The 15,513-nt window shown below is 46.4% G+C and overlaps 1 protein-coding gene across 1 annotated transcript in view; it reads left to right on the forward strand.

Moving 5' to 3' along the window:
* TG (thyroglobulin) overlaps positions 1-15,513 on the forward strand; it is a 241,949-nt gene that overhangs the window by 104,265 nt on the left and 122,171 nt on the right. Inside the window, exon 35 of the mRNA XM_060035310.1 lies at positions 164-226. Coding sequence (XP_059891293.1) covers positions 164-226 — 63 coding nt within the window. The remainder of the gene's footprint in view (positions 1-163; positions 227-15,513) is intronic.

Here is a 15,513-nt window from a genome sequence, read left to right on the forward strand (position 1 = left end):
CGTTCTGACCACGCGGGAGTGGTGCTGGGCACTGTGGGCCCACCGTCTGCCTTCCAAGTTTGACTTTTCTGTCACCAGGTTGGACCTCTAGTCCTGCCTTTCAGGACTCAATGATTGAAAGGGTGAAAAAGAGCTAAAGGGCTGCCGTTGTCTTCTTTTGCAGTTGCTCAAAACGACGCTTCCGGTTTTTGCCCTTCGGTGGCTTTGCCTCCCCTCACAGAGAGCGGTAAGTTCATTGTCTTCCTAATTTCTCCGATGTGATGCGGCCTCATCTTTCTCCTTGCTTTTGTCCCGTAGTTTATAGCTCCCACGACCCTCTCACATCCATGAACTCAAGCCCCTCTCAGTTCACACATGCATAGAGAGGGCAAATGCCAGCAGCACATCACAGCAGTTTACATGCCAGCCAAGGAGTGCGTCCAACTGGCCGCAGAGCGCGGCGGGAGCCCAGTCCTCCTGCTTTTCATTCTAAGGTTTGTTGCACCCTGTTGTGTAGTGACTAGGCCTGCACAAGCCCGGGGCCGTGTCAGGAAGAGTAGCGTTTGGGAACTATGTGCAGAGGAGTCGGGGCTCCGAGCCGTCGGTGCCCCGTGCAGCACAGTGACATCTGAGGCCGGGCGCTGGCCCTGATCCCAGGAGCACCACCTGGGCTGGGGCTGCCATCTCCTTCTGCACATGGCACCGTCCCCACCGCACACACCCTGTCTGGCAGCAGGAAGCGCGGGGCGGTGGTCGCCATGGGACCGGGCAGGGCAGCGTGGGCTTTGCTGCATGTCCCTTTTCTGCTTCCCCTTAGTCAGGAAATGAGAGGCTCTCATCATTCCTGTCCTGTGACATGATGTCTGAGGGGCACTAGATGTCTGTCATTATGGTCCTGGCTGAAGGGACAACATGTAGCTCGTGTAGGAGAGAATCATTTGTCATCAAGGCTGGGCTGAGAGTATGAATGTCCTCAAGCATGTTGTCACTTCCTTCCCTCAGTTACAAGAGCTGACTTTGTGTGTATTTTTTTCCCCTGAGCATTCTGTACAGAATATCGATGTCTAAGCACTTAAAGATTTCACATCTAAGACATTTGATCTTCACACCAACCTCAAGGGGCAGGTCCTATTTTCCTATTTGCTAATTACAGAAAATTCAAACAATGCTGAAATACAGAAGGAAAAAAATCACAGAATTATTTAGAAGTTACTCCATGTCAGTTCATATATCGGTTTATTTCCTAATCTCCTTAGACTTTTCTGTATGGAAAAGTAGTTGTAATCTTGCTACAATGTTATGTGTCTTGTTTTTACCTAATATTGCATCATGTGTATATTTCCAAACAGTTATATATGTCTAAACCATTCATGTATGCATGTGTATATTCATTCATTCATTCATCTGTCTATGTTCTTCCCCTTAAAATGCTCCCAATCTGGTGATGAAGAAACAAAGACAGTACAGTGATCAACCATGGTTGTCACATTATCCTACTAGGTCAACGCACTGTCGTTCACTAACTCATTCCTCTATTTCTGGGCATTTGATTATTTTTGACTCCTCACTATTACGAAAATACCACAAGAATACCTTGGTACATAAAGCTCTTTCCAATGTTGAGATTATTTCCTGGGGGCAGACTCTCCAAAGCAGAATTACTGGGTTTGAAAACTCTAGATTTTTTGACTCTAGATCTATATCGCCAAATTAGTCCCAAACACTTGTTTGTTGTTGCAGACTTACTAGCAGTGAATCAAAGTGGTTCCTTTTTTGTTGTTGTTTTTTTAATAAATTTATTTATTTTATTTATTTATTTTTGGCTGTGTTGGGTCTTCGTTGCTACGCGTGGGCTTTCTCCAGTGGCAACAAGCGGGGGCTACTCTTCATTGCGGTGCACGGGCTTCTCATTGCGGTGGCTTCTCTTGCTGCAGAACACAGACTCTAGGTGCTTGGGCTTCTGTAGTTGTGGCTCGCGGGCTTTAGAGCACAGGCTCAGTAGTTGTGACACACGGGCTTAGTTGCTCCGCATTTGGGATCTTCCCAGACTAGGGATCGAACCCGTGTCCCCTGCATTAGCAGGCGGATTCTTAGCCACTGCGCCACCAAGGAAGTCCCTCAAAGTGGTTTTTTTTCCATCATGTGCTTAGAATCCTTAAGTATTATCACTAAAAATATCATTTATTAAATTTACGGATAAAGAAAACTTCCGTACCTGATGTCAAATGCATATGTTAGACAGGAATCGATCAACACATAAACCTCTTCAGGTGATTTTACAATGCTTCCAGTCTGTTTTTGCTAAAATTTGTATTACTGAGACTTGAGTTACTAACAAAAGAAAGAAAAGGTGTAGAATTCCACATCTCCCTTCACACACACACACAGTCTATGGAGCTGAGTAGATGTTTTGAAGGCGGAATGAGATGTCACGGTATTTTCAAGTGTGCCTTTGACGAGTGTGATCTGAAAGCAGGAGAGATGGGGGGCCGACATTCCATGTGTGCTTAGAGCTTCCAAGTTGGAATTAAGAGGTTGAGCGTGTTCCTTTGATGCGAGTCCGAGGGAGGACATCATTCTGCCTTCGGGGTGTTGGTATGTCTGTGTGATTGTGACATGGATTGGTGAGTGTGCACGTGTGTGTGTGCTCACACTTGCATGTATATACCAAGCATACGTAAAACCCTCATGTTTATGCACTTTTTATTCGGGGAGAAAAGGAAATATTTATTAAATACCAAGCAGTTCAGAAATCATTTAATGCTCAGAAGAAAGTTAGATGGTAACAAGGTTAATTTTTCAAATAAGGAGACTGAAGCTCTATTAGGTTAAATGATCAAGCTGGGATTGGAACCCACATGTGCCTGCCTGGCCCCCCTCAAAGTTAGATGAAAATATTTGGTTTGAGCTTCTGGAAAGGGTGACAGAGATGGACTTCCCAGCCCCAGACTTGTCGGGAGACCTAAAGTCTCGGCCTTGTTTCTTTTATGAGATTGTGTGTATAAGCTGCCCGTTCAAAGCCTCTTTGAAAATGGGATTCTGATGAGCTGATTGGTCGATGGGGATGGTGAAGCCAAAGGTGGCTTGTGAAATCTCAGGGGCCTGTCTTGGGTACATACACTCTAAACGCTTGGTCTATGTTGCTCCCGAGAAGACTTCAGACACATTAACGGGTGGGGGGCGGGGTTTGAAGACAGCAGGAGTTTATCAAATGGGTGTGTTTCAGAAAGTCTTTCCAAAGAGAGTGCACGTGCAAAGGCCCAGGACCACAAAACAGCCTGAGGCATTCAGACATTGGAAACGGTCCAGGGTGGTGGGCCTAGGGCTGTCAGTGGGAGAGGCAGAAGATGATCAGTAGAGAAATGCTGTAGCTTGAACATGGAGCCCGTGTGGGACTTCGTACTGGGTTTGGAACTAGACCTTGGCAAGGTGTCTTGGGAGCGCTAGGGTGGGCACAAACAGAGAAGCATGTTATGGCAAAACAGATTCCTCTTTCACTTCAATTTAGTTCAATCTGGTGAATATCTATTTTGGAAAATGGATTCTGAATTGTCACTTACGTTCCAGGAAAGGTGTGCTGTGTTGAAGGTCTTGTTTGCAAAGAGAGTATCCCACCTACTAATTAGGAGAAAGGCACAGGAAGAAAGAATTTAAGGAGATGAGCCACTTACCAAAGTGAAGCCACTTCCAGTGGCAGTGGGAGCCTGGGGAAGGCTCCCCCAAAATTCACCACAGACAGTGAAAGCACCCAGGCACATCAGGGCCAGTCTGTGCCATAAAGGCCAGTGTGCATTTGTCAGATGGCCAGGAGGGGGCAGGGGGCATCCTGGGCAGAGGGCAGTGCATGGACAGAATCCCGGGGCCTGCATTAGCGCCGCACATGCAGGGAAGTACAGGTAGCTCAGGACTGCAGGGCCAGGAGGGAGGCTGGACAGGGGACTGGGGCCAAACATTCGAGTGCCTTGGGTACCACGAATCCTTGAAGGGTTTTAGGCAGTTCCATAATGAGCTTTAAAATGACTCAGACGCTCTCCCTTTGGGCTGTGTGGGAGACGCACTGGTGCCTGACAAGCTAGGCTTTGAGAGAACGAGGACAGTTGCGTCATCTGTATGTAGAGTGCCGTTTTACGCTCTTTAGGGAAACGTTGTATGCTTTTTGAAACGGGCAACACAGTAAAGGTGATATTTCTTCATAAGAGAAAATGTCCATTGCTTCTTAAAAGACCCATGACAGCCCAGCTCAGGGTTAGCATGAGATGTCTTTTCAGATGTTGGACCCTGTCTGTAGGATGACCACTGTCTGCCCCCTCCTGCAGGCCAAATGGGGGGCGGGGAGGTCTTCCAAGGGCTAATTCCCAGGAGAATTGACGTTTTGCTTGTCATCCACTATCTCAGAAGCTCTTCTCTTAGAGGTGCCATTGAAACAAATTTAGATTATTTAGAGTATTTAGATTGCAAGCGAGGGGAAAACACAGATGTGAGTCTTTAAAAAGTTATACCTGTACTCTAGGTTCCTTTCACCTGAGGAACTTCAAAATACCCTTTAAAAAATGCCCCAGCCCTTGACTGTGATCACAGGTTGCTACCAGCAGATCGAGGCTGTGGGTGAGGCTGCAGTTGAGAGGGTGTGACGCACGGCTGAGAGGGATGCCTGGTGAAAGTTTGCCCTGCTCAGCTTCACCAGCCCGGAGCCCGGTGACAGCAACAAAGCTGTCCCTGGGTATATGGAGATAGAAGTGGCCACACCAGCAGTCTTTTTGGGACCTGCGATTTGTAGTCAATCACTTTTGTCTGCTTTGCCTCTGGCTTTTCACAGCTGTGCCAAAGGGTTGATAGAATTCAGTTGATCTTTTCTGCAAATGTTTTCCACTAAGCTGGAGACAGAGTCGTGTGATCCTAAAAAATGTCAGCACTGGCAGGAGTGTGTGCATCATCTAATTGAGGGAAACATTGGCGCATTCTGGTGTGGAGATGAGATTTGAAGTCCGTCTGCCCAGCTTCCAATCCCGTTCCATCACTTAACACATGGGTACTCTGGGGTCAAATTCCTCAGCCTCCTGATGCCTTTGTTGGCCTCTGTAAAATGAGGATGATGGTGAAAAGTAAGAAATATCAACCTAGTAGGCTTGTGTTGTGGAATAAAGTACAAGGCTCGGCACAAAACCTGGTAAGAGTGGGTGTTTAAGAAATGTCAGTAATAGTGCCCAAGTCCAAACCATCTTTTTATAGAGGAGGAAACTGAGGCAGAGAGAGAGAAAGTGACTCTCCCAAGTCACAGCCAGTTAAGGGCAGAGCTATAAAATCATTTTTAATATTCCTAGGTATTGAGTGACTAAATATGTCAATCACTATGCTAAATGCTTTCCATATTTTAATCCCCACAACTGCCCTAGGCAGTGTGCACCATTATATCCATTTTACAGATTTGGAAACTGAGGGTCAGAAAGGCGCAAGGTCACATAACTAATGAGTGGTAGAGCTGGGGTTCAAACCCAATCTGAATCCAAATCCAGAGTCTCCCCACTGAAGATGCTGACTGTTGCTGGTTGGGTTCCTCAGGAATCAGACTCTGAGTTCAGTATGCAGGTCATTTTTTAAGGGAATGGAATCCAGAGGGGTGGGAGAGGGAAAGAGAAGGGCAGAGGGAGAACTTGAGCTTCAATGCAGCCTTAAAGGAGGCCTCAGCTGACCTCTAGGGATGCTGGGACGATCTTCAAAATTGTTATGCCCTCACGTTGGTCACTGACTGATACGGGCTGCCCTTCTAGGGGTCACTCTCCCTGCAGGGGCTGACAGTGGGGTCTATCTGCCAGCAGCCCTCCTAGCAGCTGGGGAAGAGCCCTTCATTAATGAAGGGGGATCTGGAGGACATCACAGCCTGCAGCCTAGTGGTGTTATACTTTAATAATCTCATCTGGGGCACATTTGAGGGTGGAATGGGTGCTGTTAAAACTGTGCAGGCTGCCCTGCACCAACCCTGGGGCATTGTCACCTGCCTGCTGTAGCCATGAGTCTGGTGGTGCATTAGCCCACACAAGCTAATTCTTAATCCCTTTGGTCCTTGGGCTGAAAGGGCCATGTGAGCAGGCACTGACTCCAAAATTGCCTAATGTTTGTATAAAACTTAAATCTCCTTTCCAAATATGCACAGAGCTGATGTGTGCTCACGCACACACACACACACACACGCACACACACACACACACACACAAACACACACTTTCTCTCTGGACCTCACGGTGTACACTCTGTCCCTACTTCACGGGAAGTGCTGTCCAGGGGAAGATCCCGTATCCCAGGGCCCATCAAGGTGAGGCTGGCAGGCACGCACTCTTTCCTACCTTCAGTCTGTCGAGAGTGCTGGGACTAGTTAGTAGCTGCGTGCCCAGACTAACACGTGTGGCCAGGATGCACATCTGCCACGGCCCCGAGGCGCCTGGGTAGCTGTAACTGGCAGGGCTGAGTGTGCTCTGGGCACAGCCTTACATGTGGCAGCTCCCCTGGACCACTTCTCTGCTTCTCTGAGACCCAGGGGCTGTGATGGAAGAACAGCTGGCAAACTGGGATCACAGCCACGGCAGACTGAAGGAAAGTGGGACACGTGGGGAAACTGGGCCCCAGCTTGGAAGGCTTCACTTCTCTCCACGAAGCAGGAGGGAGCCTCCGGCCAGCTGGTGAGGTGCTGGATTTGGGACACAGTTATAGTTTCTTCTGCCTCGGCTGCCATTCCCCTGTTCATTCGCTTATTCATTCAACAGGTGTTTAGTGAGCACTTACTCTGTGCCTGGCACTGGGTGCTGGGGCTACAGCAGTGAACAGAGCCTCAGAAAGCCCTGCCCCATGGAGCCTTCATCCTAGTACGTCTTCAGGGCTGGCTCCTCCTCTGCTCTGAGCTAACATCACCGCCTCAAAGAGACCCCCCTGACCACCCCATCAAAGCAGCCCCTTCGGCACTCTCTACCCCTTCACCTTGCTTTATTGTCTTCTTATCTTTTTGCTATGAAATCTTCTCACTTGTTTACTTCTTAAGTATTTGTTTGCCCTCCTCTAAAAAGGAAGCCGCAGAGGGCAGGGACTTTATCTGGCTTGTTCACTGCTATTTTAGCTCTTAGAAGAATGACTGGTACCTAGTCAGTTCTCAAGAAATAGTTACCAAATGAATGAATATATTTTGCTTGCTTGCTTGCTTGCTTGCTAGATTTCGTGCTCCGAAGGGCAGTTATTTTGTAATTCATGGTTTGATCCTAAACACTTAGCCAAGTGTCTAGTAGACTCTCAGTCTTATTTTATTTATAATTGTTTGGTTTTTTAAAAAAGAAAAAAATATGTAAATGTTCACTTTGCTCTAGGTTAATATTTAAAACCAACAGTGATTCAATTAATGCTTGTTGAAAGAATGAATAAATGAATGAATGGTAACCACATGAATGGATTGGAACACACATGGGATACAGGAATCCTATCTTTGCCACTCCTTAGGTATGGGAACTTGACTAATTTAAAAGGTATTTGTGAATCTCAGTTGTCTCACCTATAAAATGGAGATGATGATGTTTTCAAAGAGGCTGTTATTAAGCTGGAAAGATATATTATATGTAAAATTGCTGCACCCAATGTCTGGTGAAGGCTGACTGTGTTGGAATAGCTAGATTAAGTCAAGCACTGCCAGTGCTAAGGGATCCTTTTCACAGGTCATCTTTGTGAATGCTGCCCCTGCAATTGTACAGTATACAACCTGTGCATATGTGCATAGTGGGCCTGGGAGGCATTTGATCAATGTTTGCTGAATAGTTGTGTCTTAAACCTTTGTTAGATCTTTGAGGCTGGAGAAAACAGAGGATTTACCTTGATAACTCCCTCCCCAGACAACAACAGTTTTGTTCCTGGTCCATCAAGGGTTTAGTTGCTCGACTGAGTTGAAGGGAGTAGAACCAAGAACAAAATATGCCAACCTAGGACCTACCTTCTTTTTAATATAATATTTTCTCCAAGAGTGGTAACATTTTAACAAGTGGGTAAACCAGAAAGATTTCGTTTTTAAGAGTGGAAATTCAGACCATTTGCTAAGCATTTGGGGGAAAATATTTTAGACGGTTTTTTACCCTTCCTAGGAGCCCTGTAACCATTCTGAGTAGCTGACTATGGAGTAGACCATTCCTGAATGCAACCATCAACAGTGGTAGATTTCCTTTAGTTTTATAGATTATAACAATTTTAGCTGTTGATTTAAAAAGGTAATACTATGTTACCAATGGCTACACAGTTTTTTTTAATTAAAAAAATTTTTTTAATGATCCTTTGGTCATTCTTCATTGATTCTTTTCCCCCCACTGTTGAGTCTGTGCTGAATTCTCTGGCCTCCTTGGTGGAACTGAATTCAATTTACCAAGGAAGCAATCACCTTCCCTCCCCCATGAGTAAAGTCCAGGAGGGGAGAGGAGCCTAGCACGGGAGAGACCGAGGGAGGGGCTTCAGTATAGACAGAGCATCTGGCGTCATGGGAGGGGCAGTGGGGGATGAGGTGAGAGGCGATGGGGTGAGAGGACGGAGGAAGAAGTCGTGGTGTGTCCTGCTGGGATGGCGCAAGGTGGAGAGGATGAGCTCCCCGTTAGTGGGGTATTCAAGCATGTTGGAGATTCCCTCACTGTGCGGGGTGGGGGGTGGTTTACGTGCCCTCTAAGTTTCTCTTTAAGTTTTCTATTTTGGTCATTCTGACGATTGGCTCAGTTATGCTTTAAGGTGTTTTGGTTTTTTTTCTTCTGTTTTGTGATAACTTTTACCCACAGACAAACAGACGGCTCTTGGCGGATGTTCTGAGAAGCAGAAGCAATGAAGCAGAGGGACCTTGGCACGGGGCGAATCTGGGTTTCAATTCCAGTTCTATTCCTACTCTGTGTCATGGGGGCCAGTCACGTCACTGCTCTGAGCCTTGGGCTCCTTGAGGCAGAGTTTTCATAATATCACCTCCATCCACAAGTTGCTGTGAGATCTGGATGAAGTCGTGTAGGGCAGGTGCTTAGCACAGTGCCTAGCGTGCTAGTGGATGCATGCTGAGTGGCGACAGCAGCAGGGGCCCTACCCTCACACTGACTGGAGAGGCAGAGGGCAGGAGTGCAGTGTTGGGAGTTTGCCCGCCCGGGTTCAAACCAGCTGTCAGACCTTGTGCAAGTTACCTACAGTCCACTCAGAGGTCAGGATGGCCTCCGTCCCACGCTCTTGTTCAATGTCTCTAGGGAAGCCTCCGCATCATTGGAATTACTTTACTCAGCTCACGTTGGTTCTCATATGCATCTGTGCCTCCACATTTCTGCAGTTTTCCCCAGCTCCCTGGGATCACTCACAATGACCCCAAGAAAGAGGAATTCAGATGCTCTCAGTAACCCATTTATCATGCCACCTCCCAGGTAGCCTTTGCATGTGGGTGGAATTTGGGGGGTTCTACTTGACAGGAGTCAAACTTCCTAGAGAGAAATCAGATTCAATCTGAGCCTTTGAATTTCCACTAGGAATTTTGCTTGCAATGCATTTAGCGATTTGTCATGAGGACATGGACAGAGTATAGCTCCAAGTCTGGTTTCATGTGTATGCTTTTTTCTTAGACATTTCTCTAGAAGTGTCTTTGAAGTTAGCCGTGTAGAAGATGATTACTCACCAACCACAAGCTCATAATCTCAACAGATGCTGGACCATTTCCGATGTCTTTGAAAACCCCTGCCTGAGATGTACATGCCACTAAAGGGAACCAATTTACGAGTCTGGAGTTGAGCCACAGGGAGAAAGGGGCAGCTGTGGCGGGGCGGGGACTGGGAGGGGGCAGCCTGGGTCAAGCCCTCGGCTTGCCCGTCATGAGCTGTGACTTTAGCCAAGTTATTCCCCACCTCTGATCTTCAGTTTAGTCCCTTGCAAAATAGTAATAGTGATACAGTGAATGCACAGGTTGATGTCATTATTAAATATCACAGTGTAAGTGAAGATGTTTCACAAACTAGAATGCATCACATAAACGTGAGATATTATGAAATCAAATGCCCATTACTTGCTTCCTATGTGATTAATTGATCAGCTAATTGATTTATTCAATAATTATTTACTGAGGTCTTGTGGTATGAGAATAATTCTAGCGTTAATCTTTATAGAGATGAAAAAAGAATGAGTATCTCATTTCTCCTTTATTAATTAGAGAGCTGTGTTCATTCACTCATTCATTACATATTTATGGACTGGGCGGCTCATGCGAAATTGTGATGACGTTATTCCTGTTTAGCATGTAGATCCCTTAATAAATGCTAGCTACAGCTATATTACTATTTCTATTGTTAATATTTTTATATGCTCTCATGATAGGTCTTGGAGAATTAATGAAAACTAAGGCAGAGCCTTTGATCTCAAGATGCTCATAATTTTAACTGAGAAAAGAACATAAGTAAGTTTCGATGCAGCATATTAGTGGAACACTAGACATATTTAGAAGATACTTAGAGCAGAAGAAAAACTATGGTGGCGTGGTGGAGGAAGGAGTCTTTCAGAGGGGTTTCCAAGGGAAGTGACATCTGAGTTGGGTTTTGAAGGATGATACAAGCTCATCATATGCATAAACTGACTTCACTTTGTAAGTGTAAACAAGGGGAATAGTGAACAAAGTCAGACAACACAGAGTGTGTTGCTAGATGGCCAGATGTGAGTTTGGGGTGGTAGGAAGTGGACAGATGAGAGAAGTGTCTGGAGAAGCAGGCAAGGGAGGCAGCAGACAGAACGTGAGGAAACTTGGGGGCCGTGCATTTTGCTAGCAAATCAGATAAATGCATTTACCCCATCCACTTACAATGGTAGAATCTGAAATTTAGAGTTGAAACTAATATTCATTTTGACTTTCCTTCTATAATGACCTTTCTAGATGGACGTTCAGTCTACTGAAACACCAGGTGAGGATAACGTTGAACGTTTCAGGTCAGGTAGTCCCGTGGGTGGAGTGCCACTTCTCAAGATAGAGAATATAAGGAGGGGACCAGTTAAAGAGTGTGGGTGAGGATGGAAGTAAGATGTAAGTGTTCAGCTTTCAACATGCTGAGTTTGGGATGCTTCAGGGACATCTGCTTGGAGGTGTCTAGTGAGCACTGAGTATCTCAGCGTGAGGCTTGGGCGAAGGTCTGGCCTGGAGATACATTTGATAATCACTGGCATGTCGGTAGTATTTTAAGTCATGGGGATCATGAGATCACCCACGGAGAGTGTGTAGGGTGCAAATAGTAAAGGTCAGGGACAGATCTCTGAGGAATCGCAGTTTTTAAGGGAAGAGCAGAAGAGAAGCCAGAAGAGCGGCTAGAAAGCTAGAAGGAGCACGTGGTGTCGTGGAAACCAGGGGTGGGTCAAGTGGTCAGTAGCTTCCAGGAAGCTGGGGACTGCAAGCATTCACTGGGTTAGTCATGAAGAGTCCTTTGCAGATTTCACAAGGTGATGAGGGAAGAAACTTCATAGTAGTGATTTGAGAAAATGGAAACTACAAACTTTCCCAAAAATCTTGGCTCTGAAGAAAAAGAAAGAGATTGACAGCTAAAAAAAGAACTGTAGAACATTTGTTAGTAACTATCAACGTTTAGGTCATGAATCACCCACGAGAATGTATTGAAAACAACATACTCCTCCATACGTACCAAATTTTGCATGTATTTTCAGGGAAACGGACCCCCTTAAACCCAGACCCTAAGTTAAGAAACCTTGGGCTAGAGTAAAGGGTTGTTTTAATAATGGAGAAATGTGTGTACGTTTTTATGCAAAGAGTGAAGTGTCAGTGTTCAGGGGTAGACTGGGCATATAGGAGGGATGGGAGTGGGCCTGGATGGGGGGATAGTCGGTAGATGGATATCCCTGAGGGGGTGAGGTCAAGCTGTCGAGCACCGATGGGGGAATTGTCTTCAAACAGCCACCCTTTCTCCGTTCAGGAGAAACAAAGAGGGAAAGATGGGATGGTTCATAGAGAGTAGCTGGAGGGTGGGGAGTTGAAGCTGCTGCTGATAACGGTCCCTCTTTCTCTGGGCTGCAAGAAGTCAGGCACCTGCTGAGAGTGCAGGGGTCATGGTGATACCCAGGCCTGGGGAGAACACAAGAGAGAGACGACTGCATTGTCAGGCTGCGTTGAGACTTCAATGGAGGCTGAAGATCCCATAGTTGTAAAGGCGCCAATCTGTTTGTCTGTGGGTATTTCTTTAGCCGTACTCAGGCCAAGACAAGTTGCAGAGGCAGCAGGCCCATCGGATTAACCCAAGGGGGAAGAAAGGGGGCTGAGGGCAGTGGCAGAAGGGAAGTTGAAATGATGGACCCCAACCGATCGGAGGCCTTGGTTTATGAGCCAGTGAAGATGGATAACATGGTGTGGAGGGTAAGAGAGTAGAAATCACAGTGAAGTTAAAGAGCTGGTTTTGATGGAATAAAGTGCAAAAATGCTAGAAGGAAGGAGGATTGTGGGACGTAACGGCAAGTGTCCCTTAGACAAGTGGGATTTACAGGGTGACGAAGCTCAGTGCTGTGCCAGGGGTTGGGATGCGATTGTGGAGGTACTTGGCTGGAATGAATGCAAATACAGTTTTCTGGGATTAAAGAGGCCAGGAAACTGAGACCAGACTATGAAATAGGCCATCTACTTTCTCCATAGATGACAAAGTCCCCCAAGGTTTTAGCAGGATTTGGGGTGAAGATGAAAATTACCAGCTGGCTGGCAAAGAATTTGAAGAATGTGGGAGAATGACCAGGCACCCCTAGTTGAGGATGAGAAGTACTAGAAGGTGTCATAGCTGGAAGATTGTGACTCAGAATGAGGGCAGGGGACGTTATGGTAAGAACCCTTGTTTCCAGGACACAGCGGATAGGGAAGGATGAGAAAGGGTCGGGGACTCGCTGTGACAGCAGGCGGATGATTTCAGAGAGCTGGCAGCTGCAGGAGGCTGGGTCAGGAGTCGGGGGAGACCACCTCCATGTCGAGAAGACAGGCAGGGCTTGGATTCTATCCTCGGGCTGGAGGGCAGCTCATGTCTGCCACCTTTTCATTCTACCAAATAAGAACCCTTTAAAAAAAAACAAAACAAACGAATCATTTTGTAAAAGGACATTAACATTCCAGGCTAGGAAGGAGAACTATCAACATGTCATAAAATTACGATACTTTACCTTCCAGATGGCATTTCCCAGATGGCTCCTCATTCCCGGAAAAAGTACAAAACTCCCTGTCGAGTTTCCTATTGGATTTTTGGTTCCCAGAATGTAGACCCTCCACCCGTCATGGTACATAGTGACTGAACCCCTGTCCCTTCTGGCTCTGCCTTCTGGCCTGGGGGTCGCAAACCACAGCCTGTAGTCTGTTTCTGTGCAAGACCTGTAAGCTCAGAATGCGACATATAGAGATAACGTGCAGCAGAGAATGAACGTGGCCAACAGTGCTTAAAATATTGACATTTACTATTCGTCTTCTAACAGAAACTTCTTGCTCACCCCTGTCCTAGCCTGAAGATGTGCTGTCTTCTCCATCCTTCCTCCCAAGCCCCTGAGTCATCAGAGTGGGTCTTTTCTGGTCCTCCTGGGCCATATAACCAGACCTAACCCCCCACTGTGCAACACTCTTGACCAGGAAAGTGTGAGGGTGGCAGCATTCCTATCAGTACTATTAATGCTCGTGTTTTGGTTGAAAATGCCCTGTTTTACAAGTAACAGCGTGTACGCCCTTGTGCATTCAGCAACACGGCAGAGCTAGAAGCTCTGGTTTTGGGGGTCAACACACAGGGGGCAAATCTTTAATAAGTGTTACTGAGTGCTTGTTATGCTCCAAGCAGTTTGTAGGCATCAATCCATTCAGCCCTCACCCTCACCGTGTGTCCAAGGCCCACTGACTTTTTATGCCACGACACACAATGGGGACAACGATATGGTGTTGGGAAAACCAGATGGGAGGACAGCACAGCTGCTTCCACCCCTCCCCTCAGGGAGGCTAGAAGGATCAGTAGCAAGCTGTAACCCTTAGCATATGGGAAACCCTCTCTGTGACTCAGGTGACCTCAGGTGACACGACTATTCCAGTTTACAGAGTACGATTTACCCCATGTCGGAGCTGGCAGTGGGCAGAGCTGGGATTTGGGCAGGCAGGGTTCTCCCAGAGTGGTCCCTCCTTAAAATGTGCACACAGTGGTGGCCAGGACAGCCATGCACATGGCTGTGTGTGGATTAAATGAAACAACACACATAGCACATCGCAGCGCATCTGGCAAATAGGAAATGGTTGGTAAACATTAGCCATGGTAATATGTGTTATTTGACATGATAAGAATTATCATTACAATCAGCATTTCTATGCAACACAGGGGTATAGCTCTCTGTGAATCAAGGAATGTTTGTTTTTACTGGATAGTCACTCACTGTGTTAGTTCGGGCTATGTAACAAAATACCACAATCTGGGGGTTTAAACAACAGAAATTTATTCTCTCCCAATTCTGGAGGCTGGTAGTCCAAGATCAAGCTACTGGCAGGGTGGGTTCCTTCTGAGGGCTGTGAGTGAAGGATCTGTTCTGGAACCCTCTCCTTGGCTTGTAGATGGTAGTTTTCTCCCTGTGTCTGCATGTCATCTTCCTTTAATGTCTGTTTCTATGTCTAAATTTTCTCTTTTTATGAGGACACCAGTCCTTTTGGATGAGGGACCATTCTGATGATCTCATTTTCACTCGATTACCTCTGTGAAGGCCCTATGTCCAAATAAGGTCAAGTTCGGAGGTGCTAGGGGTTAGGATGAATTTGAAGTGTGAATCTTGGGATTGAGGGGGCACAATTCAACCCACAGTACTCACTGCCATCCCTCTGCTAAGCTCTGGAGGTGCAAAGTTAAAGATGAAAGCATGCTTCCTGGATAGCTCAAAAATAGGTATTTGGAGGCTGAACAGAGGTAAATACGTCTCTGTGTATTTTTCTAGTGTTATAAATGTTAAAACGGGTCCAGTAGGGTCTGCTATGTCAGGCATTTCTCTCTGAAGGTATGCTAGACCAACAGCTAGCTCTGGTCACAGTTTCATCTCTCAAATAGTTGCAAAATAACAAGGGACATCTTTTTTCTTCTTTCTGTTATCAAAGGAACATCTAGGGTTTTGGGGTTTTTTTTTTTTTTTTTTTGAGTGTTAATGAGGGTAAAAATAGACCAGTGTGACGTGGTTCTCACTTGAAAGACGGTGTCTGGTGAGAAATCAGGATGTCTGAGTCTTGGTCCCATCCAATAATGACAGCACACAAGTGTCTTCTACCAGCGAGAGCTTGTGGCCGTAAAGCTGAGAAAGCAGCATTAGCGAGCCTGTTATACTCTGCTGACTCCAAGGTCACGGAGGCTTGCTGGTGCCTGAAATGTTTTCCTTGTGAAAGACCTTTCCTGCTGAAAGGCTTCAAAGCGTTGATGTTTTCTCCCCCGGCTGGCCTGGGCATGGAAACCACCTCCAGTATTTCCTCAAGCTTTTTCGACATTCAGCACCTATCCCTTCGATAAGCCTTGAGGAGCAGAAAGGAATTCT

The sequence above is a fragment of the Delphinus delphis genome, chromosome 17 (assembly GCF_949987515.2).
Source record: "Delphinus delphis chromosome 17, mDelDel1.2, whole genome shotgun sequence".
NCBI lineage: Eukaryota > Metazoa > Chordata > Mammalia > Artiodactyla > Delphinidae > Delphinus > Delphinus delphis.